At 44.5% G+C, this 27,844-nt stretch overlaps 1 protein-coding gene across 4 annotated transcripts in view; it reads left to right on the forward strand.

Moving 5' to 3' along the window:
* Window positions 1-237: 237 nt before the first annotated feature.
* Window positions 238-27,844, forward strand: part of LOC133077929 (zinc finger protein 256-like) — a 67,172-nt gene continuing 39,565 nt past the window's right edge. For 3 of the 4 annotated variants that reach the window (XM_061172739.1, XM_061172740.1, XM_061172737.1), the window contains exons 1-2: window positions 238-410; window positions 26,281-26,343. In XM_061172739.1, coding sequence (XP_061028722.1) covers window positions 321-410; window positions 26,281-26,343 — 153 coding nt within the window. In that variant the 5' untranslated portion in view covers window positions 238-320. Of the gene's footprint in view, window positions 411-3,557; window positions 3,685-5,018; window positions 6,659-26,280; window positions 26,344-27,844 lie in introns of those variants that run through there. The other variant, XM_061172738.1, reaches the window with a different exon arrangement.

Genomic DNA, 27,844 nt, shown 5'->3' on the forward strand with positions numbered 1-27,844 from the left:
TGGCCTTTTTTCCTGGAAACTGGGAACTACAGGATCCAGAGTGCCCTGCGTTGAAGGCTGCGTCGCTGAGCCAATGAAGGCGCAGAAAAAAGGGATTTCCGTTTGGGCACAACGCGTAGGGGACGGGACTTCTGGCCTCCTCCCCAAGGGGGCCATTTTAACTGCTCTGGTTCTGTTCAGCTCCGGATCGCTGCGTCAGGACCGGAGTGACTGGAACCGGAGGTCCCGGAGGAGGCGCTGTCCCCGAGGCACAGAGGCGGATCTGAAGTTCGGTGACGGCGCCCGGGGTGCCCGGCGCCAGGCCCGGGAGACGGACCGCCATGCCCGCGTCCCCCAGACTCTCCCGCCGCTCCCGGCCCCGCTCCGCCCAGAGTCCGATGGCGGCGGCGGCGTTGAGGGACCCGCCTCAGGTAAACGCTCGTTCCCCGGGCCCCCTCACCCACCTCACTCCACCAGACACTAAAGCCCCGAGTGCGGGGCGCCTGCTCACGTGCCCGCAGCCCAGGCCACGGTGCCCAGGACAGTGAAGCGGTCGTGGGTGGGGCCCTGTTTATGACAGTGTGATGGCGCGTGGCAGAGGGTCACTGGCGGAGGGACCCGCAGATGCGAAGGCTCGGAAGTTGGCCTGAGGCGGGAGGATTCGGGAAACCTAGGGTCAGCCTTTTGCTTATAGGGAACAGTGTTAGCGGAATTAGGCCTGGTGTAACCGACTCAGGATTGTACTTTATTGCGAGGATTCTGAAGGCCATGGGGAGTTTCGAATAAAGGAAGATAGTATCTCCGTCAGAGGTTAGAGCATTCCCAAGAGCCGTTTAAAGGAAGAACAGGGTGGAGAGGGTTGATGAGGACATTGAGGTCCTAGGAGGTTGAATCTTTGTTCAGGGTCCCACAGCTGGTAAGAGGCAACACTGAGCATTGAGGCCCAGAAGTTAGTCAGCCAGCCTGAGGTCACCTGGCTCGAAGGCCAGGCAGGAGTACGTATAGTGAGCCCCTCAAATCCCACCATGGACGCATTCCTTTAGGGCCTGCCTCTTCACTCAGGTTCTCACGGTTAGAGAAGTGCCTATGGAACCTGCACAGGGAAGTAGAGTGTCCCATTGCCTCACCGGCCCTGTTCTCACCCCTATGTTCCCTGGAATTGTGGTGTCCTGAGATGCTTGATGCCATTTTTCCCCCTCCTTGAGTCTGGGGATGCAGAAAAACTCCAAGCCCAGTGTCCTAAGTCCATGCTAGAATTATATGGAGGTGTTCCCATTTCTGGCAACCATTGTAAACAGGTGTGTATGGTTAACCCAAGACATGGTACCAGGATGTGCAAATGCCTAGAGGTAAAATTGAGCTCAGGAATATTCAGGAACCACAGGGATCCTCTCTTTCAGGTAGGAATAAATAGTAGGTGGTTTGGAGTCAGGAGGGGAACAACTGCCTGAGATGTCAGGTGTGTGTTCTAGAGGTTTGGCTCACGGTAGGGAGGTGATGTGACCAAGGCCTTTACAGGCTTCATTTGGGTTTAGATTGGAAAACAGACTGTGGGCTTGAGAGAGGAAGAAGGACCATCATTGTGGAGGCTACTATCATAGTCCAGGTGAGGGTTAATGGAGCAGGGGTGTGCCTTAGGAAATGTGGTTGTATTCTGGCTGCATGTTTTTAAAGGGGACAGCTAGATTTCTAACATGGGTGGTGAGGGAGTGAAACTCAGGGATCAGTGATGACCCCTGGCTTTGCAGCTGTAGGGTTGGAAGCTGCATCAGTTGAGATGAGCAAGTTGGTAGTAGGTGTAATATTCACTGGGTTTAGCAGGAGTTTTTTTTTGACCATGTTAAGAGTCTGAGATATTTCAGACACCACTGAGTAGAGGCATCAAATGAACATCTAACATACAGGTTTGGAATTCTTGGGAGTGATTCAGGTTAGAGACATCCAAAATGTAACTAGAGTGTGGACCAAGGTGAATGACCTGTGGCTCACATTTAGGAGAGGCAAGCTTCGGGTTGTGGTGGCAAAGCTTTTAAGGGGAGAGGTGTGGAGGATGGGGGCAGAGGATTGGGTCTCTTGCTTGTGTACCTGGGTGATGGTGTCAGCCTTCATAAATGTAGGTAAATGGCCATGAAGGTTTGGTGTATGAGACAAGATAGTCTGGCAGGTGGCCAGGGCTTCCAAGAGAAGAGTGGACATGAGATGGATGTAGAAGCAAGGGGTAATTCATGCATATGACACTCAAGCCAGAGCTGGTGCTTATTCACCACTATATAGGCTCACCAAGATTTGTGAGGACTTTGGTAGGACCTGGGGTGTTTCATTCAACCTGGTGTATATGGCCATGAGCAAATAAGGTCATCTGTGAGAATCACTAGGCTTGGGGAGGGCGAGTAATGGGGCTGGAGTTTGAATGAAGGTAAGGGAGCAGAGAAAGGTTGTCATTGCCGAGGGACAACAAGGGCAGCACAGAAGTAGCATGGGACTATGGGTATCTGAGATCCACACGTGGTTCTATTCCTTAAATTTGAGGCAAGGATCAGAGTCATGCAGTAAGGCCTTTATAGATGATTTCTGATGCTGCCATTGGGAATTGTGGGAGGTCTGTGGTCATACTGGGTCCTGTTTGACTTTACCAGTTGTACTGTGGATGCTGTCTGCCGAGTTGTGGGGTAAGGCCTAAACCCAATATGATGTGCTTCCTTCGCGCTTGGTGAAACCTGGGTGCCCTCAAATGGCCTGAGTGCAAGTTCCTCTCCCCACAGTGTTCCTTCGGATAACGTCTCCTAGCCTAACAACGATTTTTACAAAGCAAACCAGGAGCTTCTTTGTAGCAGGTATCAGTTCCCTACCAGCCCTCAGAATTATTCAGATAAGACAATCACATCCTCCTTGGAACATCCCAACCCCTTCATCCTACAAAGGTTCCATCCCACAGCCCCTGTGTGTGTTGTTTTTTCCCATGTATGCCTTTGTGGTGAGTGGTGTCCTGTTCTCAGAGGTGTGAATTTATGTGATTAAGAAACTGCTGTCAGTCTCATCGGTCCAGTCGCAGGTGTCATGTGTTCGGCCACCATCATAGCCCTGTGGTGTGGTTAGGAGGAACTGATTTAAATACAAGTAACGTGGGGAGGGGAGGGAGATGGCTGTGGTGTGGGAGAGTGAGGTGTTGGTGGCCATGGTCATGCGTGGCTGTGGGATACTGAGACTGAGGGATGTGCAGTTTAAGAAGTGATGTGTGCTTGAAGAGGGAACATGTCTGATGGTTCCAGGGCACTGCATTGATAATTTCAGGACGATGGCCACACCAGGGGAATTGCTTGTCAGGAGGGGGTGGATCCCTTTATGCCAGGCCTATAGCTGAGATATATGTTCATCCACCTGCCTCTTGTTCCTGGTGGTTGTACCTAGTGGTCAGTGGGCCCCTGGGGAGACAGCCACACCATGGTGTCAGGGCCTGATTGATCCTCTGAGTTGGGAAGCTTGGGTGATGGATGGTCATAGGGTAGATGTGTGGGGAAATAGATTGTGACTTCTCAGAAGTGGACTGTTTGTGGTTTTATCTGTCACCATCATGGCAGGTCAGTGTGAACTTTGAAGATGTAGCTGTGACCTTTTCCTGGGAGGAATGGGGTCTCCTTGATGAGGCTCAAAGATACCTGTACCGTGATGTGATGCTGGAGAACTTGGCACTTATAACCTCCCTGGGTAAGAACCTCAAACCTTTCCCCATGCCCTGAACTAGTCTCTGCCCTTTCCTTTTCCCCAGAGACAAGTCTGTCCTTTTCATGTCAGGACCATGGTCACTGCTTTTTTCCCCCAGTTCGCTGAGTTGTTGCTATGGTTGGTTGGGCTGAGGTGTTTGCACTGCCATCTGTTCTCCCTGAAGAGGCCCCATATCTGCTTCTCTACGGCCTCCCCTGGAAGGATCCAGGGTCAGGAGTCTTCCATTCAGCCTAATGTATCCCACCATACTTGCCCTCTTCCTTCTGGGTGATGTTGTCCAGATGCACGTCATCCTTGCACCTCAGATTCTACTTCCTTGTTTTCACTGACATTTCCTCATGACTGCCTGTGCTGGGAATTAATTCTCTGATGTAGACCATGGACTTCTTGCAGGACCTCTTTCCAAAGTTCTCTTAATAGTATTTAGATGTTTTTCTGTGGTCTATGATGTGATGAGTATGGGTCAGCTGCTCACAGGTGGTGTCTTTCCCCTGGTATTTTCATCATCCAGGTCCCATACACTTGTTCATTTTGGAAGTGGGGTGGAGAGCCCTTATTTGTCCACAGGATGGATATGAATTCAGACTCAGCCAAATGGGCTCAAAGGGCTGCTGTACAGTAGCACTATGGGAGTGTACGATAGTCCTGTGTTCAAGTGATACCAGAAATTTGTTCTGTTTGACTAGTGTTTTGATGCTACTTCCAGTGGCCACACCTTATTTTTGCTTTTTCTGCCCCATTCTTAACAGTGCTGACTTGTCAATTCTGCACTGTGATTCTTCCACTTTTATTCCAGCCTGTGGCTAATCCTCACATCTCTAAATTCCCTGTATCACCCACTTTTCTCACTGCTTTATCTGTGCATTCTCTAACGTTGGCCCATATATTTTCTATAATCAAACATGTACCCATTCTTAAAATGTTCCTGACCAACAGCTGTTCTGTTGCAGTCCTGTTTTCTTGGGCCTGGAAATACCCATCTACATTGCAGTCATGTGTTAGCAGCAGACAAGGTCCTGCTGACAGTTGTTTGTAACTAATTTTTTAACAGTCGACTTTAACTAATTTTTCATCCTGCCTCTCCTCCCTATGACACATCACATGGTTGTGTCTTTTCTCTCATGTGGTCTTCCCCCATCCTGTGGCCTTTATAGCCCAGTATTGCTAACAACCATGTCATCAACTTGAACCCAACTCCGTGTTCATGTAAACAATCACACAAACTCATTCATGAGTTTGTCAGACACACACTGGTGTGTGGGCTCCCCCCTCCCACTGAAGTCAACATGTACTTCACCAACATTTCTTGCTTTTAGGTTGTTGCCATGAAGTGGAGAATGAGAAGGCTTCTTTTGAGCAGCATATTTCTGTTCAAAGAGTGTCACAGATCAGGAGTCCCAAGGCAAATCCGTCCTTCAAAAAGGCCCACCCTTGTGAAATATGTGTCCAGATATTGAGAGACTTTTTGTACTTGGATGAATATCAAGGAACACATTCAAAGCAGAAATTACATAGGTGTGGGACATGTGGGAAACAATTGTATGTAAGCACAAACCTTCATCAGCATCAGAAGCAGTGCATCAGGGAGAAACCCTTCAGAAGAGATGTGGACAGAGCCTCATTTGTGAAGAACTGCAAGTGCCATGTGTCAGGGAAGCCATTAGTCTTCAGGGTGGTTGGGAAGGACTTCTTGGCCAGTTCTCAATTTCTCCAGCAATGGGCCACTCACACCTGGGAGAGGTCAAACAGCAGAACCGAGTGTGGGGTGGCCTTTCAGAGGGGAAAAACTTATCATAACTGGGAAGAATGCACAAAAGCTTTCAGCCCCAAACACACACTTGTTCAGCACCAGAGACTCCTCACTAGAGAAAGATGTTTTATGTGTAATCAGTGTGAGAGAAGCTGTAACCTCAGTCAACATCAGAAAGTTTACAGTGGAGAAAGAACTTTTGAACCTGGGGAACATGGGATATTATTTAACAGAAAGTCCAACCTCATTGAACACCAGAGAAGTAACACTAGAGATAGGCCTTATGAATGTACAGAATGTGGGAAATCATTTACTCAGTGCTCCAACCTCTTTACACACAAGAGAGTTCACATGAAACAAAAGCCATATGAATGTGATGAATATGCAAAATCGTTTAGCCAAAGCTCTACCCTCCTTCAACATTGGAGAATTCACACTAGGGAAAGGCCTTATGAGTGCAATGAATGTGGTAGAACTTTTATGCAAAACTCTCTGCTCCGTCAGCATCAGAGACTTCACACTGGATCAAAGCCTTATGAGTGCACTGAATGTGGAAAATCCTTTGCTGTAAACTCCAGACTCATTAAACATAGGAGAGTTCATACTGGAGAAAGGCCTTATAAATGCAGTGAATGTGGAAAAGCATTTTGCCAAAGCTCTTCACTCTTCCGACATCAGAGAGTTCACACTGGAGAAAGGCCATATGAGTGTGGGGAATGTAGGAAATTCTTTAGCAAGAAATCCCACCTCATTATACATCAGAGAGTTCACACCAGGGAAAGGCCATATAAATGCAACGAATGCGGGAAATCATTTAGCCAAAACTCTGCACTTCTTCAACATCAGAGAATTCACACTGGAGAAAGGCCTTATGAGTGCAGCGAATGTGGGAAAACTTTTAATCAAAGCTCTGCTCTTCATCAACATCAGAGACTTCACACTGGCCTTATGAGTGCACTGAATGTGGGAAATCCTTTGCTGATAATTCAACCTTCATTAAACACAGGAGAATTCACACTGGAGAAAGGCCTTATGAGTGCAGCGAATGTGGGAAAACTTTTAATCAAAGCTCTGCTCTTCATCAACATCAGAGACTTCACACTGGCCTTATGAGTGCACTGAATGTGGGAAATCCTTTGCTGATAATTCAACCTTCATTAAACACAGGAGAATTCACACTGGAGAAAGGCCTTATGAGTGCAGTGAGTGTGGGAAAGCATTTGCCCAAAGTTCTTCAGTCCTTCGACATCAGAGAGTTCACTGGAGAAAAGTCTTATAAGTAAAGAAAATTTGGGAAGTTGGTTAGCCCAAGCTCTGTTTTTCAACATCAGAGAACTCACACTGGATCAAAGCCATATGAGTGCTGTGAATGTGGGAAATCCTTTGCTAAAAACTCCAGGTTCATTAAACACAGGAGTGTTCACACTGCAGAAAGTCCTTACGTTGTAGGAAATGTTGGAAATCCTTTACCTAAAACTCCAGTCTCATAGAACACCATAATGTTCACATTGGTTAATGGGCTTATGGATGTGATAAGTGTGGGAAACCTTTAGCCAAAACTGTAGCCTCATTTCATACTGGAGAGTTCACAGCCTTCAGTCTTATTTCATTGGATACGGCAAAGTTCACTTCAGAAAAAGAGTAGTTGTCCAGGGATGGATTGTTCAGTATAACACTGGGGAGATCCCTTATGAGGGTGCTATCTGCCAATACACCCAATAAACCACTTAAATTCCAGGTTTATGGGAGCTTCAGTGCATTTCTTAACCTGCCCAGGGCCCTTACCAGATTTACGTCATTGCCAGTTCCATAGCAAAAGCCATTTCACCACTACCATGTGGCAGGTGTTCATGATGTGCATCATTGAACCACCCCAGCGAGTCCAGGGAAGGAGACCTTGATATTGTCCTGTTTGTGGGAGCCTTTATAATCCTGAGCACTCATTCCTTTCTAATTCGTTTGATGGGTTACATCACTGATCTGACCAATTTTTGGCCTAGAGGAGTCTGCTGGTAACTTACGACCGGGACTACTTTTTTCAGGGATGTTGTTGGTCTCATGTGACTGCTGTGTTGGGATTTTCCTGTGCTTCATGTCTCCAGCCCAGGAACAGCCTGCTTCCCACTGTACTGGTTTGTGTGAAAATGGAGGCCTTACTCTTTAAGCTCCTTTAATCTTGGGATTCTGTACACTGTGGTGATTTGAAAACAACTGAGTTGTGACAACAGGGCTAAAGAGCTTTCTTGTGGGATCCCAAATTCTGTGCGCCTCAGAGGGAACAATATGATGTAGAGTATACTTCTCTCTAGTTTTGTCCTAGTTGGCATTGCTGCCCAAGGCCTCCAAGAAAAGACTGCAGGGATGTGATCCTTATTTGTAACCTGGATGTGTTGGTATTTTGTTGGTTCAGTGGTCAATCTGTAGAGGGGCTGTTGTGATAACCTTTGGTGCTTCTTAAAGCAAGAAGAAATTGTCTTGTTCACGGGGAGTATTGCATTGTGTCCAGGTGGTAAGGGAAATCTTTCCCAGGTCTTGCATTGGAGCCATGTACCCTCATGTCCAGAATTCCAGATAGTGGCAGCATAGGTTATATGATTGTACGGGCAGGGGAATCATTTGTTACAGGAACACTGGTATTGTAGGGAGGGGAAGAGACTGCCACAAGCTTGTTGGAATGTGACTGTTTTGAAGGGACCTCCACAATGTTCCAGTCCCTATAGCTATGAAGGATGAGCAGGTGCAGAAATTCTCATGGCCTCCAGAACTGTGTATCTTGTGTAGGGAGGCTGTTGTGAGAGGAAAAAATTATAAATGTTCTGTGGATTCCTGTAGCACATGTGCGTGTTCACCTCAAATCTCTTGCTGTGTAGGAAAATGAGGATAGTGAAGACGAGTTGTGCCCTTTGTAACCCAGCCTGCATTCCCATTGAATTTGGTGGAAATTGCCTTTTTGCTTCTGATATTTGCCACCACTAAGGCAAGGTATCCCTCCCAGACATGAGGAAAGAGTTGGTGGAGTCAGTAGAGGTTTGCCAAACTAATTTTCCAGAATTGTAGGAAATCTAGCTTTCTGTTTTGAATCATATTTTCAGAGCTTTAGTAAGGTATAAGTGACATACAACAAACTGATTATATTTAAACTTAACATTTTGACAAGTTTTGACATTCATGTAAATCCATAAAACCACCACCACAATCATAATAATGAGCCTCTCCATCATCCTCTGGTTTACTTCATGCCCTTTAATAATGTCTCTTTCTGTACTATCTCTGCTCTCCAGGCAAGCATTGGTTTACTTTCCATTATAATAGGTTAGCTTCCATTTTAGAATTGTATATGATTCTACTCATAAAGTGTTTACACTTTTTTTCCTTTGAGTAGCCTCATGTGGCTTACTCATTTTGATAGTCATCAATGGTGCTTAAATGAGTAGTTTTGTTTTTGTTTTTTGTATTGCTTAGAAGTATGACAGTTTGTGGGTGCACCACTATTTGTTTATTCTTTTGTCTTTTTATGCATATTTGAGTTCTTTCCAGTTTCTGATTGTTGCAAATAAACCTGCTAAGATATTTGAATCTAGTTCTTCGCATACATATGTTTCATTTATCTTGTGTTAATTTGGTGGGGTGGGGTGGGGGGTGGGGGTGGGTGCAATGCCTGAGTTACAGGATAAGTGGGTAGATAACTTTTTAAGAAATTGCAAATTGTGATCTTTTGTATTCCTGCCAGCAGTGTATGAGACATACAGTTTTTCCATATCCTTGCCAGTAGTGGGTATAGTTAGTCTTTTAAAATGTTGACCTTTTTAATAAGTATGTAACTGTATCCCACTATGGTTTAGTTGCCTTTCCCTGATGTTGCATGATGTTGAGCATTTTTTCATTTGTTTACAGGCATACCTCAGAAATATGATGAGTTGGGTTTTAGACCACTGCAATAAAGCCAGTATCACAATAAAGCAAGTCACATGAAGTTTTTGGTTTTCTAGTGCATGTAAAAGTAATGTTTATGCTATACTGTAGTCTGTTAGGTGTGCAATAGCATTATGTCTAAAAAAAATACATACCTTAATTTAAAAATACTTTATTGCTTAGAATGTTGACTATCATCTGAGCCTTCAGCTAGTTGTAAGGTTTTTGCAGTAGTAACATCAGAGATCACAGATCACCATAAGAAATATAATAATGATGATAATATTTGCAGTATTGCAAGAATTACCAAGATGTGACACAGACGTGAAGCAAGCAAATGCTGTTGGAAATATGGCACCAGTAGACTTGCTCAATATAGAGTTGCCAGAAACCTTCAATTAAAAACAAACAAACAAACAAACATCTGCAAAGTGCAGTAAAGCGGAGTGCAATAAAACAAAGTATGCCTGTATTTGCCAGTTGTATGTTGGTTTTGGTAAAATATCTGTGCATATCTATTGCTTGTTTTTTAAAATGAATTTTGGGGAATTTCCTGGTGGTCCAGTGGTTAAGACTCTGCACTTTCACTGCTGAGGGCCCAGGTTAGTTCTCTGGTCAGGGAACTAAGATCCCGCAATCTGCAGCCAAAAATAAATATATAAATAAAAAGAATTAAAAACAAAAAAAGAATTTTGGCAGTTTCTCCCTCTCTCTCTCTCTCTTTTTTTTTTTAAGGAGACAGGCTTATTATTCATTTTTATTTGGTTGCACCCAGTCTTAGTTGTAGCAGGTGGGCTCCTTAGTTGCAGCAGGTGGGCTCCTTAGTTGTGGCATGTGAACTCTTAGTTGCAGCATGCATGTGGGATCTAGTTCCCTGATCAGGGATCGAACCTGGGCTCCCCACATTGCGAGCACGTAGTCTTATTTACTGCACCACCAGGGAAGTCCCAGCAGTTTCTCTTTTTTTCTAGCAATTAAGAAGATAGTGAAACAACAAAAACTTATGTTGGAACTTTATTCATTCTTCAGTAATGTGACTTCTTTGCTATAAAAATTATTGTTTTTGAATACGGGAGTATTTCATAAATATTTTGTGTACTGTACACAACGTAGTGGCCACATACAGCATCTACTTTTAAAGTTTAATCGTTAACATTCTTGATCACTTCTTAGGTCTAGATATTCAGCACTGTCAAGCCATGATTTGTAGCTCTGAATAAATAGGCTTTGAGTGTTCTCATGTGGTTGGCCTTTATTTCCACAGGTCTTAGGACACATTCCACAAAATACGTGTAGTCAAAATTCTGTGTTATAAATTGATTTGAAATAGTTTTTGACTGTGATTACACAAGTTTTTATTTCATACAGCATTTAGTTTGTTGTATTTCATTTTCTATTTTAGGTTATTGACATTTTAGCAACTAATGGATCCACTTAAGAAGATACCCTTGACTAACATCTTTCAAGGAGGCATTGCTATTCTAAATTGCATTTGGAAGCCTCATCACACCGTGTATAGAAAGTGGGCCATTGGTTAATCAGAATTTCCTCCCCTCCCCTCCCCTCCCCTCCCCTCCCCTCCCCTCCCCTCCCCTCCCCTCCTAGTAACACTTAGGGGGACTTGCTTTAGGTAATTTATGAATAAGTTAAAACTTCCTCACTGGTGAATCTGCCTAAACCTTGCCCCTTTTCTTCTTATATCCCACCACCTTTCCTTTCTTTTCTTTTCCTCTTCAGTATTCTCCTAAGCTGGCTGAAGTAGCTCAGTGTCCTTTTTTTTTTTTTTTGGCCACGCAGCACGGCATGCAGGATCTTAGTTCCCTAACCAGGGATCGAACCCGAGCCCCCTGCAGTGGAAGTGCGGAGTCCTAACCACTGGACTGCCAGGGAATTCCTGCTCAGTGTCCCTTGAATTTGCAATTTCCACATGGAGGAAGCCCTCCTCCATGGACATTCAACTTGGTTGTGTTCTAATCTCTGGCATTGTCAAAGACTTCCTAAATCCCGGGTTGGAAAAGAAAGTTTATTAGAACATTCATTTCTCTTCTGTGCACACACAGTCCAGGGATCAGTCACTTCTTTAGACTGAGATGAGAAAAACAGGAATACCGGTTGAAAAATCTCTTAGATGTTTCCTGAAAAGGATTTGAAGATTAATGAAACTTTATAGAGTTTAAGGGTTAAAAACAATACAACCAAAAAAAAAAAGTTTTTGAAAAAGACACTGGAAAATGTAAGAAATTATACTAACCTAGTAAAGGAAAGAAACATTAGACTTCTAATGGTTTTGATGTAGTCAGCTCTTTACATTGCTAAACACAATCTTGCTCAAAGCTGTTTTCTCAAGGAAAAATTGAAAAAGTATAATTTTTAATAATGGCCTTGACTTCTAGGTTACCAGGTAAGAAAAAACAGGAAACTCTCAGAGCTTTTGCATACTTTCAAGTGTCTTTAAACATTTGGTTTATGTATATAGATATTTATAAATTATATTTTTGAAAGTTTCTACAGTATCCCTACCAGGATGACTTTTTGAACAAACAACAGTGATTTCATAATTTCAATTTTAAAACAGAAAGTACATCTTCTACTACCATGGAAAAAAATTATCACAGTATTGTAGTTTATAGAAGACTAAAGTTTAATTTCTAAAGATTTGAAATTTACAAATATACTACATTGGGTTTATGGGTCAGCTAAGTTAATATCTCCACAAATAATTGTATCTGCTCAGTTCAGCATCTTGACACAAAGTGTCCTTCATTCTCTCTCCACCCTCTACCTCAGTTTCCTGAATGCTCACACCCCTTCCCACTACTTGTCCTTCACATGTACTTTTCCCTGTCTTTGGAATATTCTTCTCAGCGCTCTACAGTTAGTAAGTCACCAAAGAATTAAAAAAATATATCTTCAGAGGATTTTCCCAGAGCTTTTAGACTCGGTCAAGTGCACTGGGGTGGTGATATGACATCAGGCAGGGCCTGACTTTTCCGTGTCTCCGTGTCTCGAGCTGTATGCAAGGGGAACAAGGATAATGCTCATCCTCTGGAGCTGTTAAGACACGCAATGGGCCAGAGCACATCAGATGTTTTGCACCCAGTTTGTGCTCACATGAATGGCATCTGCTGTTGGTTTTGTTAGGTAGTTTTGGCGCGGACTCTTTACAAGGTATTAACTTTGGATGAGTGCCTTCAGTAACCCAGACCTCCAGTTTTCTCACCATTAAAAAAGAAAAACACGAATTTGACAATAGAGGAATGCTTACCCTGCAGAATGGTGAAGATTGAAAGAGCTAATGTTTAACATGCTTAATACTAGTGTCTTATGAGTCTGTCTCTTCTGTATAGGATTGATGGTTTTCATGCAGGGAGCACCAGGGAAGTGCTCACTTGTGCCCAGGAGGCCCTTGTTAGGTCTAGGAAAGATGAGAGCCCCAGAGAGCAATTCCCAGGATGCTTTTTCATTCTGGTTTGTCACACAGGTGGAGGGGAATCCTGGTTTCTCATTACTGCTATTATATGCCAGAGATCTGCCTTTTCAGGACATGGACCTTCTCAAAGAAGGAGCCTGGAAACAGGACCGTGTTGGCTGTTGGAAATTATCAAGTTGCCTCCCAGTTGAGCTAGTGTTTTCCAAATCTTCCTGAAACACTTTCTTACTAGATTCAAGTGTCTGCCTTGCTTGTGACAGTTCCCACCTTACATTCCTTTAGGGTCCGAATCTGCAATTCCTTTCAGTATAGCAAAGTGTGGAGGCTACTAAAAGACTTAAAAGTATTGTTCTCTCTCAATGCTCCTCTTTCTCCTTGAAATTTTTATCACAAAATTATAATACCTCAATGCTCCTCTTTCTATCACAGATTTTAAAAGTTTTCTTAGTTTTCGACTAGGAGCCTCTGTATAGCTTTGAGCTCCCCCCCGCAAAAAAAACCCCAAACCCTAAATTATTTCTTACGCCAAACTAGGAAACAGGAGTCCACTTCAAGAGGCAAAGAGCTTATTTGAGATCAAAGAATTGCAGTTTGGGGCACACAGGTTTAGGTAGAAACCCAATTATTGTCTCAATTACAGGAGAGGGGTTTTTATGGCAAAAAGAGGAAGATGAGGTAAGTTGTGCAAGATGAGGTAATTGAGGGACTTCCCTGGTGGTCCAATGATTAAGACTCTGCGCTCCCAATGCAGGGGGCATGGGTTTGATCCCTGGTCAGGGAACTAGATCCCGCATGCTGCAACTAAAAAAGAAAAGAAAGATCCTGCATGCGGCAATGAAGAGCCCGCGTGCCGTAACTAAGACCTGGCGCAGCCAAATACATTTATTTATTTTATATTTATTTATTTATTTTAAAAATAGTTGAGGTAGTTGATCGGATGATGTGTTCATTGGTAAAAAGATGAGCTAAAGCTAGGTTTGTACTTCATTTATTATTCAGGTGAAGTGTTGACCTGAAACGAATAGACTGCCAGATATTTCTCCAGCAAAGATGAGTTTATTTGGGATTAGCTGAGAATTGCAGAGAATCTGCAACCATGTTGAGCCACTTGCAAGTCCCTACCCAGCAAGGGAAGGAGAATGCTTTTACAGTAAAGAAAAGGAAGTTGGGAGGGCTGTAGTAAACAGCGTCTGAGGCTTTTCATTGGCTGAGTCCTTGACAGGAAAGAAGAGCAGTCTTTCTTCTTCCCCTTGGGTTCTGCTATCAGTGCAGGTCATGAGAGCTCCCCCTTCTGGTCTCCCAACTCTATTTAATTGAAGTTTCTGTTTTTATCTTATTTTTTAAAATTTTTGGCTGCATTGGGTCTTCGTTGCTGTGTGCAGGCTTTCTCTAGTTGCGGCGAGCGGGGTCTACTCTTGGTTGCGGTGGGCGGGTTTCGCATTGCGGTGGCTTCTCTTGTTGCGGAGCACGGGCTCTAGGCGCGCAGGGTTCAGTAGTTGCAGCACGTGGGCTCAGTAGTTGTGGTTCTTGGGCTTTAGAGCACAGGCTCAGTAGTTGTGGTGCACGGGCTTAGTTGCTCCGCGGCATGTGGGATCTTCCCGGACCAGGGCTCGAACCCGTGTCCCCTGCATTGGCAGGCGGATTCTTAACCCCTGCGCCACCAGGGAAGTCCAAAGATTCTGTTTATTAATTTTTCACATTCTCCGCCCTTCCTCCCCACCCCCGTTGCTGAGGCAGGAGGGTTGTGGGATCCTAGTTCCCAGACCAGAAACCGAACCGGGCCCTTGGCTGTGAAAGCGCAGAGTCCTAACCACTGGACCGCCAGGAAATTCCCAAAATTCAGTGACTTTTTGTTCCTCTCTGTCAGGAAAGACATTTCCTGGGTGCAGTGTCTCAGGTCCGAGGAAAAGTACACAGATTAGAAACCTATTAAGGTCACATTCAAGTCTTAGGCACTTTTTAGCTGAAGTCCATGTTATCAAGATCATAAACATTGGAGATCTTATGAAGCATTATCCTACCACCAAATGGTTGGTGACAAACTTCTGACAGGCCTGGTTCAGATATCTTGGGAAAGCTGTCTCATCAGATGTCCTCTGCTTCAATTCTGGGAAATCTTTCCTCTCAGGTCACCAATGATGTGCAGATCCAGTCAGGAATCAGCACTTTCTTTAGGTGTCATGTGAATCCAAGAGTCTGTTCCTTGGAGTTTGGTGGCACAAGGGCTGGGTAGCAGTACTTGATAGGGGCCTTCCCAGCCAGGTTGAAGAGCGTTCTTCTGGAAGTGTCTTTTCCAATAGATGAAATTTCCAGGTTGCAAAATGTGATGCTTAAGATATTTGTCTCCTGAGGGCACACTATGAAAAGATTGCTCTACCAAAACATGGTTATTTTTAATAGAAGCAATCAGGCCTTTGCTAAATTGGAGTATCTCTTATCAGTTGTGGGTCAAAAGAAGCAGGAACCAAGTGAATTGTGCATCCTGTGACTATCTCAGAGGGTGAGAGTTTACGAGTCCCAAAGTGGGGGATCTGAGATTTAGAAGGACCAATGGCAATGCTTTTGGCCACGGTGTTTGCAGGGCCTCTACAAATCTTGCCAACTGAGTTTTAATAAAGCTGTTAGTGCATTTGACTAAATCAGAGGATTGAGAGCAGTAAGCACAGTGAAAATATTGTAAAACTGACCAAACAGCACAGACATGTTGAAGCACCTGACCAGTAAAATTGTTCCTCGATCACTATGAAGTTCGAGAGGAGTTCCCCAGGTAGGGATAATCTTTTCCAAAAAGACATTAGCCACAGAAGAGGCAGTAGCCTGTCTGCAAGGGAAGGATTCAATCCAGTGTAAAAACATACAGATCATAATTAAAACATATTAATATCTATTAGATGGAGAAAGTTGTATGAAATCCTTCCCCCCCCCCCCCCCAGTTGACAGTGTGAAGGAGTTGTTACATTTTGTGGATCAGCATCATCAGCTTCCTGAGGAACCTTTGCTAAAATGGATTATGAGAGTAAATAATTTGGGGGCTATGTGTTTGGTTTCAAGTGCTGCAGAGTGGAAGAGCGTGTTTGGGTTACAGCAGGACCCACAGGTCACTGTGAAATAATCACAGATGTCTATATGTGATCCAGACACACAGGAGGTTGTTGCTGAGGGAACAGCCAGCCTGGTGGACTGGATAAAAGCCACTGTAAAGTTTGTTTAGCCTGAGAAGGGGGAAGGTCCATCTCCCCCAGTGAATGCCAGGTGGAGCATCCCAGGCGAAGCAGATGCTATGCTTTGTATGCAAGCCGTGTGGGACTGGCTTTATGATGACGGGGATACTCACCAGCTGAATATGCCCATTACCCAGGTCATGGTAAATGCCGTAGTTCAAGGAGCTCCTTTCACATGGGCACCCCATATGACCTTGTTGCAAAAACCAAAAACAGTTCAGGGAAACCTTATGGAAATGCTTGCTGTCTCAGTTTCCCTTCATGGGTATTACAAATGCTGATACAGGGCTTCCCTGGTGGCACAGTGGTTGAGAGTCTGCCTGCCAATGCAGGGGACACGGGTTCGAGCCCTGGTCTGGGAAGATCCCACATGCCGGAGAGCAACTGGGCCCGTGAGCCACAACTACTGAGCCTGCGCGTCTGGAGCCTGTGCTCCGCAGCAAGAGAGGCCGCGACGGTGAGAGGCCCGCGCACCGCGATGAAGAGTGGCCCCCGCTTGCCGCAACTGGAGAAGGCCCTAGCAGAGAAACGAAGACCCAACACAGCCAAAAATAAATAAATAAATTTATTTAAAAAAAAAAAATCCTTAAAATCCTCTTAGTCCATGTCACCCAACCTGATTTTTCTTCTCCAATAAAACCCTAAATGATATAAAATACATTAATATTAAAAAAAAAAGAAATGCTGATACAAACATATTAATTAATAAGAGAGTGAGAAGAGTCCCTTGACTCTCCCCTAGGACTCTTCCCAGTCTCTTATTAATTAACAATGTTTTTATCAGTGTCAAGGGACTCTTCCCAAGAAAGTGAAAATTTTTTTTAAGTTTTTAAGAAATGAGGTGAATAAAGGAAATACTAATATGAGCGAAACAAAGAGGAAACATAAAGGAACGAGTAATATGACTTGTCTTAGCAGTTTGGAAATCTTCAGATGGCTATTCAGAAATGGGATGAATCTAGGGAATTCCCTGGCAGTCCAGTGGTTAGGACTCCGTGCTCTCACTGCCAAGGGCCCTGGTTCAAACCCTGGTCAGGGAACTAAGATCCCACAAGCCAAGCCAAGCGACCAAAAAGAAATGGGTTGAATCTAGCAGATATTGATGGGGTTGAGACAAAAGTTTTAATCCAGCACTACCAAAGATTGAATGGGCCAAATGGACCCCCTGCTGAGACTCAACATTAAATGGCCCCAAACAAGTCTGCTCTATTTACCCCAGTTTGGAGACATTAAAAAACCTGAAAGCCAAGATTTCTATAAGTAACCTGACCAGCAGTCACTTGGGGCAGTGGTTAGGCAAATTAGTCAAGGTAAAGGGCAGGGTCCCTTGGCTTCACCCTTTACTGTGGACCCAAAGCCTTTTGCACAAGAGTGGGTAAAATGGTCAGAGTGGAAAAGATGAAACAGGAGGGAAGGGGGTAGGGCACAATTTTAAACGAATAACATAACCATTGAGGATATGACAAAAACTTGTCATATTGGACCAACTAGGTCCAAGATGGTGGAAGACTCCACTTCCAGTAGACCTTGAACCTCATTATACACTCGTTGTAATACAATGACATGCTAAATGACATACCCACAGACACCATGACAGTTCTGAGGCAGACCATAAAAGTCCAAAAGGTGGGTGGTGGCCCAATTCCTGGGAATCCTCCCCTTCCTCAAAATAGTTCGAATAATCCTCCCACTCATTAGCCTATGAAATTACCAAGCCCATGAAAACTAACCACCCCATATTTTGGGGCCACTCTCAAGACTTTTGAGACGGACCATATTCTGTCTATGGAATATGTTATCTCTAAATAAATCCGCTTCTTGCATATCACTTTGTCTCTCACTAAATTCTTTATGCGATGAGACATAAAGAACCTGAGCTTCATTAAGTCCTGAAACAAAGTGTGCGAATTCAATTAAAAGACAGTGGGTTCAAGTCCCATCTGGGTTGTGCAGTTTCAAAGAGAAGTTTCCAGGATATAAAGTTTTGTCGACTTTACCTCAGTGTTTAATGGAAATGGATATTATGTCTGGCTGGGAAATACTTCCCTTACCTAGAATTGTAAAAACAAAATCTGGATGAAGTCCTCATAGAGACTACGGTTTGTGAAAGGAAAATCAAAATGGAGTTTCTGTTGCTAAGAGACCTCTCTAAAATGGAGCCAGGAGGCCATTAAGGAATTATGATTTATGCATGTCTCAGCCTGGATGGAATCTGACCTTTTGACCACTCATTGCCCTAATGAAGGCATCCAGAACATTTGCCAGAAACTCAAGTTACTTACCGGACCCTTACCCCAAAACAACTCATGATTCTTTCAGGACAGGTATCTCCCGACTCGGGTCAGAGTCCGACACCATTCTCACCAGGCAACTTTTAACAACCTCATGGCTTTTTGTCTTTATAAGCCCCTGACTCCTTCTATTTCCCACTCTTTTTCTCTTGTTGCTGAATGCAAGTTCCTGTGCCCAACGCACAGTGAGGCCAAGCAAACCAAAACATTGGAGTTTGGAGCAGAGAAAGGTTTATTGCAGGGCCAAGCAAAGAGAATGGGTGGCTTGTGCTCAAAAACCCCCAAATCCCTGATGTTTTTGGAGGAGAAGTTTTTTCTTTTTTTTTTTTCTTTTAAACTTTTAATTTTATATTGGAGTATAGCCGATTAACAATGTTGTGATAAATTCAGGTGCACTGCAAAGGGACTGAGCCATACATATACACGCATCCATTCTCCCCCAAACTCCCCTCCCATGCAGCCTGCCACATAACATTGAGCAGAGTTCCCTGTGCTATACAGTAGGTCCTTGTTGGTTATCCATTTTAAATATAGCAGTGCGTACATGTCGATCCCAAACTCTCAGGGGAGAAGTTTTTATAGGCAAAATTGGGGGTGAGAGCTGCAGGGTGTGTGACTTTCTTCTGACTGGTTGGTAGTGAGGTAACAGGGTGGGAATCTGTGCTCAACCTGAAGTTGCCATCTTCCACCTGGGTGAGGGCCTTAGTTGCTGCAGAAGAACTCAAAGATACTGAGTTCTGCAGCATTATGCAGGATTATGTATATCCCTTGAGCAGGAACCAGGATCTTGCTGCATTGCCGCACTCTCGTTTCTTGACTGCTCTTCCTTTGTTTCTGCATCCCCTCACTTCCCTGGTTAGCAACTGTTTGAATCTGTTCTTTGGAACTCAGGGAATGTCTAGGAGGCTGAAGGAAGCCTATCTCCTACAAATAAGAAACAGGGGACACAAAGGGTCCTGCTTGGTTTCAGTACCTTGCCCTATGCATTTCTTCCATTTGGCTGTTCATTGGTATCCTTTATCCTATCCTTCAGTAAAGTGGTAAACATAAGTAATGTTTCCCTGTGTTCTGTGAGCCGCTGTAGCAAATAATTTGATCCAAAGGGGAAGAGGTCATGGGAACCTCCAATTTGTAGCCAAGTTGGAGAGAAGTTGTGGGTAACTTGGGGACCTACTACTTGAGATTGGCATCTGAAGTGAGCTGCAGTCTCTGGACTGATGTGGTCATAGACTTCTTTCATAAAGAATGTCAAAGGCCAGATTCTGCTCACAGAGATTTATACATGGATGTGACTTGCAGTAATATGAGAACCTGTTGTTTCTAATTTTCTGCCACTCTGAATTGCCAGGGAACCTCCTAGGTAAATGCCCGAATTTCTGGTCCATGTTCCCAAGGAAACAGGCAGCTCCACTTTGCTATTTCTGAAGCTTATCTTCCCATTTCAACAATATCTTTCAATTTTCCTTCTAATCCTTCTTGTGATGGCCTCTCCTCCCTGAGGACTATAGCTTTTTCATAGCACTAAGGCAGATGTGACCATCTTACTGGAGGAAGGGAAAGAGGCTTAGTTGCTGGTAGAAAAACCTGTCAAAAGGTATATTTCTGGGTAAGTTGTGGTGAATTAGCCCAAGTAAGTCTTTGTAGAAAAGATCCTTGTAGGAAGCGTGAAGACGTTTTAGGATATTGTAGGGATACTCTATTCTAGGATCCCAGATGAAAAGGAAGTTGAGGGATCTTCAGCATAGGCTCCAAAAGGACCATTCCTCTATCTCCATTTATTATCTGTCTATATCTGTTATGGTGTCACCGGAAGGGGACCCCTTTCAGGGTCTGAGAGTGGGGTCTTATCTAACACCCAGAAATGAATTGTCCGAGGAGACACACGTACTGACAAAGCAAAAGACTTTATTGGGAAGGGGCGCCCGAGAGGAGAGCAGCAGGGTAAGGGATCCCAGGAGAACCGCTCTGCCATGTGGCTCCCAGTCTCAGGTTTTATGGTGATGGGGTTAGCTTTCCAGGTTGTCTCTGGCCATTCATCTTGCTCGTGCCCATATTTGGTCTGGCTCAGGGTCCTTCCTGGTGGCACGTACATCTCTCAGCCAAGATGGATTCCTGCGTGAGGGTTTCTGGGAAATTGGCAGGACATATGGACTGGCATCTCCTCCCTCCTTTAGGCCTCTTCTGAATTCTTCTGTTTAGTTTTGTTTTTTTTTTAACATCTTTATTGGAGTATAATTGCTTTACAATGGTGTGTTAGTTTCTGCTGTATAACAAAGTGAATCAGCTATACGTATACGTATATCCCCATATCTCCTCCCTCTTGCATCTCCCTCCCACCCTCCCTATCCCACCCCTCTAGGTGGTCAAAGCACCGAACTTTCTGGTTAGTTTTACAAGACATATTCTGGGCTGGCGTCTCCTCTCTCTCCCTCTTTCTTTTTTTTTTTTTTTTTGGTCACGCCCAGAGGCATATGGGATCTTACTTCCCCACCCGCTCCCCCTGCATTGGAAGTGCAGAGTCTCAATCACTGGACCGCCAGGGAAGTCCCCTCCTTCCTCCTTCTGACCTCTCCTGAATTCTCCTGATTTTTGGCAGCAGCACCATGTTCCTTATCAGGACCTCCTGCCGTGAGACAACTCCTGCAAGCGAGATGACTCCTGCAAGCGGTTATTATCTATCATGCCTGGCCAAGGCGGGCAGTTTCGGTCAACGGTTCCCTAACAATGGCATCTTCTCTAAGGTGGAGGTGTTTACCATCATAACAATTTACATAGGTACTTTATTTATTTATTTTTTTAATAAATACACCCCTTTTACATTATTTATTTATTGATTGATTTTTTTTTTTTTTTTTTTTTTGGCTGTGTTGGATCTTCGTTTCTGTGCGAGGGCTTTCTCTAGTTGCGGCAAGCGGGGGCCACTCTTCATCGCGGTGCGCGGGCCTTTCACTATCGCGGCCTCTCTTGTTGCGGAGCACAGGCTCCAGACGCGCAGGCTCAGTAGTTGTGGCTCACGGGCCCAGTTGCTCCGCGGCATGTGGGATCTTCCCAGACCAGGGCTCGAACCCGTGTCCCCTGCATTGGCAGGCAGACTCTCAACCAATGCACCACCAGGGAAGCCCGGTACTTTATTTTTTTAATGGCAAATTATTCTTCTTAAGTTCACTGAAGGTAAATATACTACTGAGTTTTGGCTAAGAAAAGCTGTCAGTTAGGTTGAAAAGCACTTTTCCTCTAAAGCTGAGCTTCAGAGACCAGATATGACCATCTGTGTTAGAGGAAATGAAGAGCACACTCAGTGGTTTCCAGGGACAGCACTTCCAGTGCCCCATAAATGACTGAATGTATTCACAGACCCTGCATAAAAGCCGATGTCTAAATCTTTGTTTGCCCTAGGGGCATTTACATTATTTTGTTGGCATTCCTATTGTTTTTCCTTAATGCAGCACTATAAATTGCCCATCTTAAGCCGATTAAAATGGCAGTAAATTCATGGTAGTTGTAGTTTGGAGAACCAAGGCAGTTAGACAAAGTGTGACCTTTTCACATGAATATAGGCTCAAAATGATGGCTCTGAATCTAGAATGCCTTTCTCTCTTTCTGAGTCTACCATTTTTCACATTTAACATACTCCCTTATCACTCTCTGTTTATGCCTCTGTGTTTGGACTCTATTCTCTCTGGTGTGTTTAGATATCATTGAAATATCTGAGTGGATGGGGGCTTTATTTTTGTCCCATTCTCTAACTTCCAGCATAGAAGTTTATTTTCAAGAAATATAAGGGAAAGGGCAATGATTTGCTTTATTGATATATTTCAGGTTGGAGTTCAAGATGGAAAATCAATGAATATCAGCACAGGAGGGTATTTATCCAAACAATTCATCCCAAAGTTTAGTAACAGAATAAAAATCATAAAGTAGTATCTCAAATGCTCCAAGTGTGACAAGGACTGTGAGTATCTGGTGCAGTTGGATGGGCAGTATGGAAAACAGGTAGAACACTTCTGACCAGTGACCCTCACCTTTGCAGAAAGCCCCACTGGGGAAAGAGTTTATTTATACAGTATGTTTGTAAGCAGCTTCTCTTTAAAATTGATTTATGAATGTGTGAAAATATTTGACCATCCTGATCCATTCCTAGGATGAGCCAACTTCTCCAGGAAGTGTGTTTGGGCAGCTGAAATACAGTCAACACCATTTAGAGGCCATTCATTATATATTTGAGAATATTTTATGTTTGTTATATTCTTCCCATTCTCAACAACATGAGCATTTTAAAATGTTGATCATAGAGAGAATGAAGTTACCAGAGGCAGGAAATAAGTGAAGCAGTGAGTTCCCTGAGAAAAAATGAAGGTGACATTTAGGTTCAGATGCAGATAATGGCTTCAGCCAGAGTCAGGACCACTTCTGCAGAGGTGAGAAAGGAAGAAGCAAGGAGGATACAGCTCTACATGAGTGTGTAAGGGTTAAGGAGCAAAGACAAAAGTACAGACTCCTCATTTTGAACATGAAGTAGGCTATATGAGGAGTGAGCAGCTGTGTGGGAGGTGGTGGCAGTCTGGAGCAAGGTCTGTGTGGATTTGGGAGCTGGTGCAGGAGTCCGAGCTGAACAGTGTACAGCGCAAATGTGGGGAAATCACACTCAGGCAAGATACGATACCTTGGAATAGGATAGTAGTGTCGGAGCTCATTGAGTTGGTTGGCATGGTGAATCCAGGGGATGAAAATAATGTCAGATGGACAAGACATGTGGATGGCTATGGCTGCATGTTGAGTTTCATAGAAGAGGGACTGAGGGATCTGAGTTTGTTTCCAGCCTTCTCAACCTCTTGGAAGTCAGGGCCATCCACTAAAATTGGGGGATTTGGAGGACTGGGAAAGATTATGGGCCCTTTTTAGGAATAAAGAGTCTGTTAGCTTGTCATATTAAAATGGAGACATGGTACTGAGTAGAGGGGTGAAGATTGGGAACAGCCTTTGAGGAACAGTGGAGAATCTGGCCAGCTGGAGAAGCTACCAGAGGGAAGAGACCATGACTCTGCATGATAGCTATCAATATGCCTCATGGCTCCAGCTGCCTGCATCAGCCCAGATATGAAAGAAGAGCAAGTTACCTCTTGATGTTTTACAGGACAGTGAGAACAGGAAGACATGGGGGAAAAGACTTTTTCAGTGTCTCACTAATAAACAGAAGGATCAACATATATAGTGAAGGTATAAGGTGCGCGATGAAGAGTATTCATGGGTATATATATATATATATATATATATATACATATATATATATACACACACACACACACACACACACATATATATATATTTTTTTTTTTTTTTTTGGCTGCTCCAGGTCTTAGTTGCGGCATGTGGGATCTTTAGTTGAGGCATGCGGGATTTTTAGCTGTGGCATGTGGGATCTAGTTCCCTGACCAGGGATCGAATCTGGGCTCCCTGCATTGGGAGTGCAGAGTCTTAACCACTGGACCACCAGGGAAGTCCCTTATGGGTATATTTAACTAAGAAGTGTGACTTTTCAAGTGAGTCTGCAAATAAATTTGAGATATTAATATTATTCATTATGACTATCATTGTTACATAACTAATATTAATAAGTAACTTTTGTTGAGCCACACACTGTGACCAAGGTCCTATGTGGATCATTTCCTGCGTTATCTGCTTACACGGCATAGAATCTATCACGGCTGTTATTTTTCAAGAGTATGCGGAGTGCAGCCAACTGCATATATGTTCACCAGACTCATTTGGTCTTCTCTTGGGCACACAGCTCAACCTCATTTTCCTGCCCATGCACACAGGGGTGGCCAAAAAGACTAGTTCTTGTCAACAGAATGTGATTGGAAGTCAGGTATGTGATAGTGGGTGTGACTTCTCCCTTTCCTCTTGTTTCCTCTTGGTCAGCTGGATGGTGCCAGGAAAGCCTTAAAGCCACATGTTTACAATGGAAGGCATCTTGGTCCCTGAATCACTGTGTGGTGCTGAGTTCACTGCCTATACATAGGAACGTATCTATAAATGAGAAAAACTCATCCTGTACTAAGCCAAGATGAGTTTTGTACATCTGTGAAATCAGTTATATTGAACTTAGGCTAACTTTTATCTTGAGGTACAAAGACATTATACAACTCTTCCAGGGTCCAGAGCTGGTGGGGACAAACCCATATGATAAGCTTCAGCAGTTGGAAAGCAGAGCTGACTCTTACCTGATGCAAACCTTTCCTTCCCCAGTAGTGGCAAAGAGTGGGTTGGGGCAGAAGGATAAATGGACTACAGGCCTCAGGGCTCCATATCCTCCTGGGTCCCTAGGGAGGTTACAACAAATTTCCACTGACTGGTAGATGCAGTGGGCCCATCACAGTCTACAGGCTGCAGTGCCTTCCACCTACTTGGCTCTAGTGTGCCCACACTGAGTGGGTACATATAGGTTAATAGGCTAACAAGGCACAGTAATTGGCTAAGTATATATTTTGTTTCCAGATTGCAATAAATCCTCCCTAAATAACGAATACTACAACAAGAAAATTCAGCACTAACATATTTATAATTTTATTTATTTATTTTTAAATATTTATTTATTTATTTGGCTGTGCTCGTTCTTAGTTGCTGCACACGGGATCTTTGTTGTGTCGTGCTGACTCTTAGTTGCGGCATGCGAACACTTAGTTGCGGCATGCATGTGGGATCTAGTTCCCTGACCAGGGATGAATCCGGGGCCCTCTGCATTGGGAGCGCAGAGTTAACCACTGGACGACCAGGGAAGTCCCTATAATTTTAAACATTATGATTTTATGTGCTAAAGTTATTGGATTTATGAAAGAACCCTTACATTTTAAAAACACACTGTGTAGAGTTTATACATTAAAATACAAGCTGTCTAGGATTACAGGTGAAATAATATACTAAGGTGCATGGGGTAGATGAAACAAGACCAACCATGAAATGATAAATAACGATGGAATATGGCAAAACACTGCAGCCATTGTCCCATGCCAAAATGGCATTTGTTTTGTTTTTCTCTTTTTGAGACTGATGTCAGATTCAGAAAGGAATTGAATACATGTGAGGATATGAAGTAAGATATATTAAGTAGATGAAAGTGTTGCTCAGTGAAGTGGACACAGTATTTAACTGTACAGGCAGGAGACATGTTCTCTGTGGGAATCACTGTCAAAGACCCATCTTTGTACTCCTTCCTCAAGATGGCTCAACATCCTTCTTCTATCTTTCTTATCGCTACACTTTCTGGAGTGTTTATTTTGTCTTTACCAAACAGACGGAGAGTACACTATTGTTTATTAGCTTCAGTTTCCAGTGGCTCCATTATTTGTCTAAATGACTCTGCAATGGTATGTACATTTGGCTTTATGGATTTGAGAGCATCTCGAAAGATACTCTTCGACTCTGGGAACACGCTGAGCTTCACATAGCCTGAAATAACGTCTCCAAACATTTGGGTGATCAGCTACAGATAGTATTCCTCAAACATCTGAGTGCACTCTCTTTAAGAAGAGGCAATGCCCGTCGCCGTCTCTGGACTTTGGTTGGTTTTCCTAGCGGTAAGTCCTCGCGGTGTAGCTTCGCCTTTTCTCCAAGATGTCAGAGTTGTAACATACTGGACCTACGCTTGTGGATCTGTGGGAAATACATTACCCAGACGGCTGTGCGATGGGTGGCTGCGAAGATCAGCCAATTAAGGCAAGAGAAGCCGGGTTTTCCTGGGACGCAATAACGTCAGGGCGGGACTTCCGGCCGCCTCGTTGTGGACGTCATTTTGACTGTGCATGAGCGTTTTCACAATTCGAAAGCTTCGTTACCGGTGCTGGGAAGAGGTGACGATACTGAGAAGGTACCCGCTGCACAGAGGCGGGTCTGAGGCTCGGCGACGCCCCGGGGGCCCCGCACCAGGCCCGGTAGAGTGACCACCGTGCCCTCGTCTCGTTTCCTCTCCCGCAGCTCCCGGCCCCGCTCCGCCCACAGAGTCCGATGGCGGCGGCAGCGCCGAGGGACCCGCGTCAGGTAAACGCTCGTCCTCCGGCCCCTCACCGCCCTCACCCCACCGGACACTAAAGCCCCGAGTGCGGGGCGCCTGCTCACGTGCCCGCAGCCCAGGCCCCGGTGTCCAGGTCGGTGAGGCGGCCGTGGGTGGGGCCCTGTTTCTTCTGACAGTGTGCTGGCGCGTGGCAGAGGGTCACAGGTGGAGGGACTAGCACCGTCACGTGCAGAGGTTTGGCGGTCTGACTGATCAGGGACTGGAGCAATTCTCGATTGTTTCTGCTAGGAACAAGATGCAGCTGCCCAGAGTTAAGCGTTGCTGCATGAAAAGTTGGCCGTTTATGGGACTTTCCTGGAGTTCCAGTGGTTAGGACTCCGCGCTCTCACTGCCAAGGGCGGGTTTCAATCCCCGGTCGGGAAACTAAGATCCCACAAGCCGCATGGTGTGGCCAAAAAAAAAAAAAAAAAGCCGTTTATTACACAGGTGATATAAGGTTGAATCTCAGGTGGGAAGTGATCTCACCCAGACTAAAATAGGCTTCCTCTGGCTGCAAAGAATAGAACAAATTAGGGGAGTAAGGGAGGAGACAGGAAGTACAGACGGATTAATAGCAATAGCCTAGGTGAGTGTTGATGGACCAGAGTGACTGTCTTGGATATGCGAGAAGTGGTTGAATTCTGGATCAGTTTTTTGAGAAGGGACAAACCAAATTGTGGGTGTTGCTGGTGCCAAGAGAAAGGAAGTAGTGAGGGATGACCCTAGGGGTTTTGGTCCTAGTAGACGAAGGGATGGAAGGCCCATCAACTGGATGGGGACATTAGCAGCAGGTTAATTTTTCTTGGGAATGTTATAAGTTTATTTTGGCTCTGTTAAGAGTCTGAGATGTTTCAGAGAAGAGTGAGTGTAGGCAACAAGTGGGCAGCTGGACAGGCAGGTCTGGAAAACTGGGGAAGGCGTTCAGGAATGGAAACTTTCAAAAGTGATGTCTATTGTGTGGACCAGGGTGGAGCTGTGGATCACATTTAGGAGGGGAGTACAGGTTATAGGGGCCATGGTATTAGTAGGTCAGAAAGATTGGTGTGTGCTGAGGAGTGGTTCTCTGGCTCAGGGCCTGGTTGGGTTTGCTGGGCATTGAAAACCCAAGTGAGGTAGAGAAGTGGCAGTGGGAACGGTATGGGAGAGAGGTTGATCTGGCGGGAGGCCGAGGCTTCCATGGGATGAGTGGACATGTGACGGCTGAGGAGACTTAGGAGTAATTGAGACAAGAAGGCAGTGAGACTGGGGCTGTTGCTTATTTAGTATTACTACTATGTGGCTTCTCCAGAATTTTGTGGTGAGCTTTGATGGGGTCTGGGACGTTTGAGGCTTGCTAGTGGATATGGTCCGTGGCAAATGTCATCATTTGTGGGTCACTATGCCTGGCAGGGAGGTTTTTAGGACTGGGTTTTTGTTTTTTGTTTTTTTTTTTTTTACAGAGGTTGAGTGGAGAGAGAGAGGAGTGTTGTGGCTGCTGAAGGGGCAGAA

The sequence above is a fragment of the Eubalaena glacialis genome, chromosome 18, assembly GCF_028564815.1.
Source record: "Eubalaena glacialis isolate mEubGla1 chromosome 18, mEubGla1.1.hap2.+ XY, whole genome shotgun sequence".
Taxonomy (NCBI): domain Eukaryota; kingdom Metazoa; phylum Chordata; class Mammalia; order Artiodactyla; family Balaenidae; genus Eubalaena; species Eubalaena glacialis.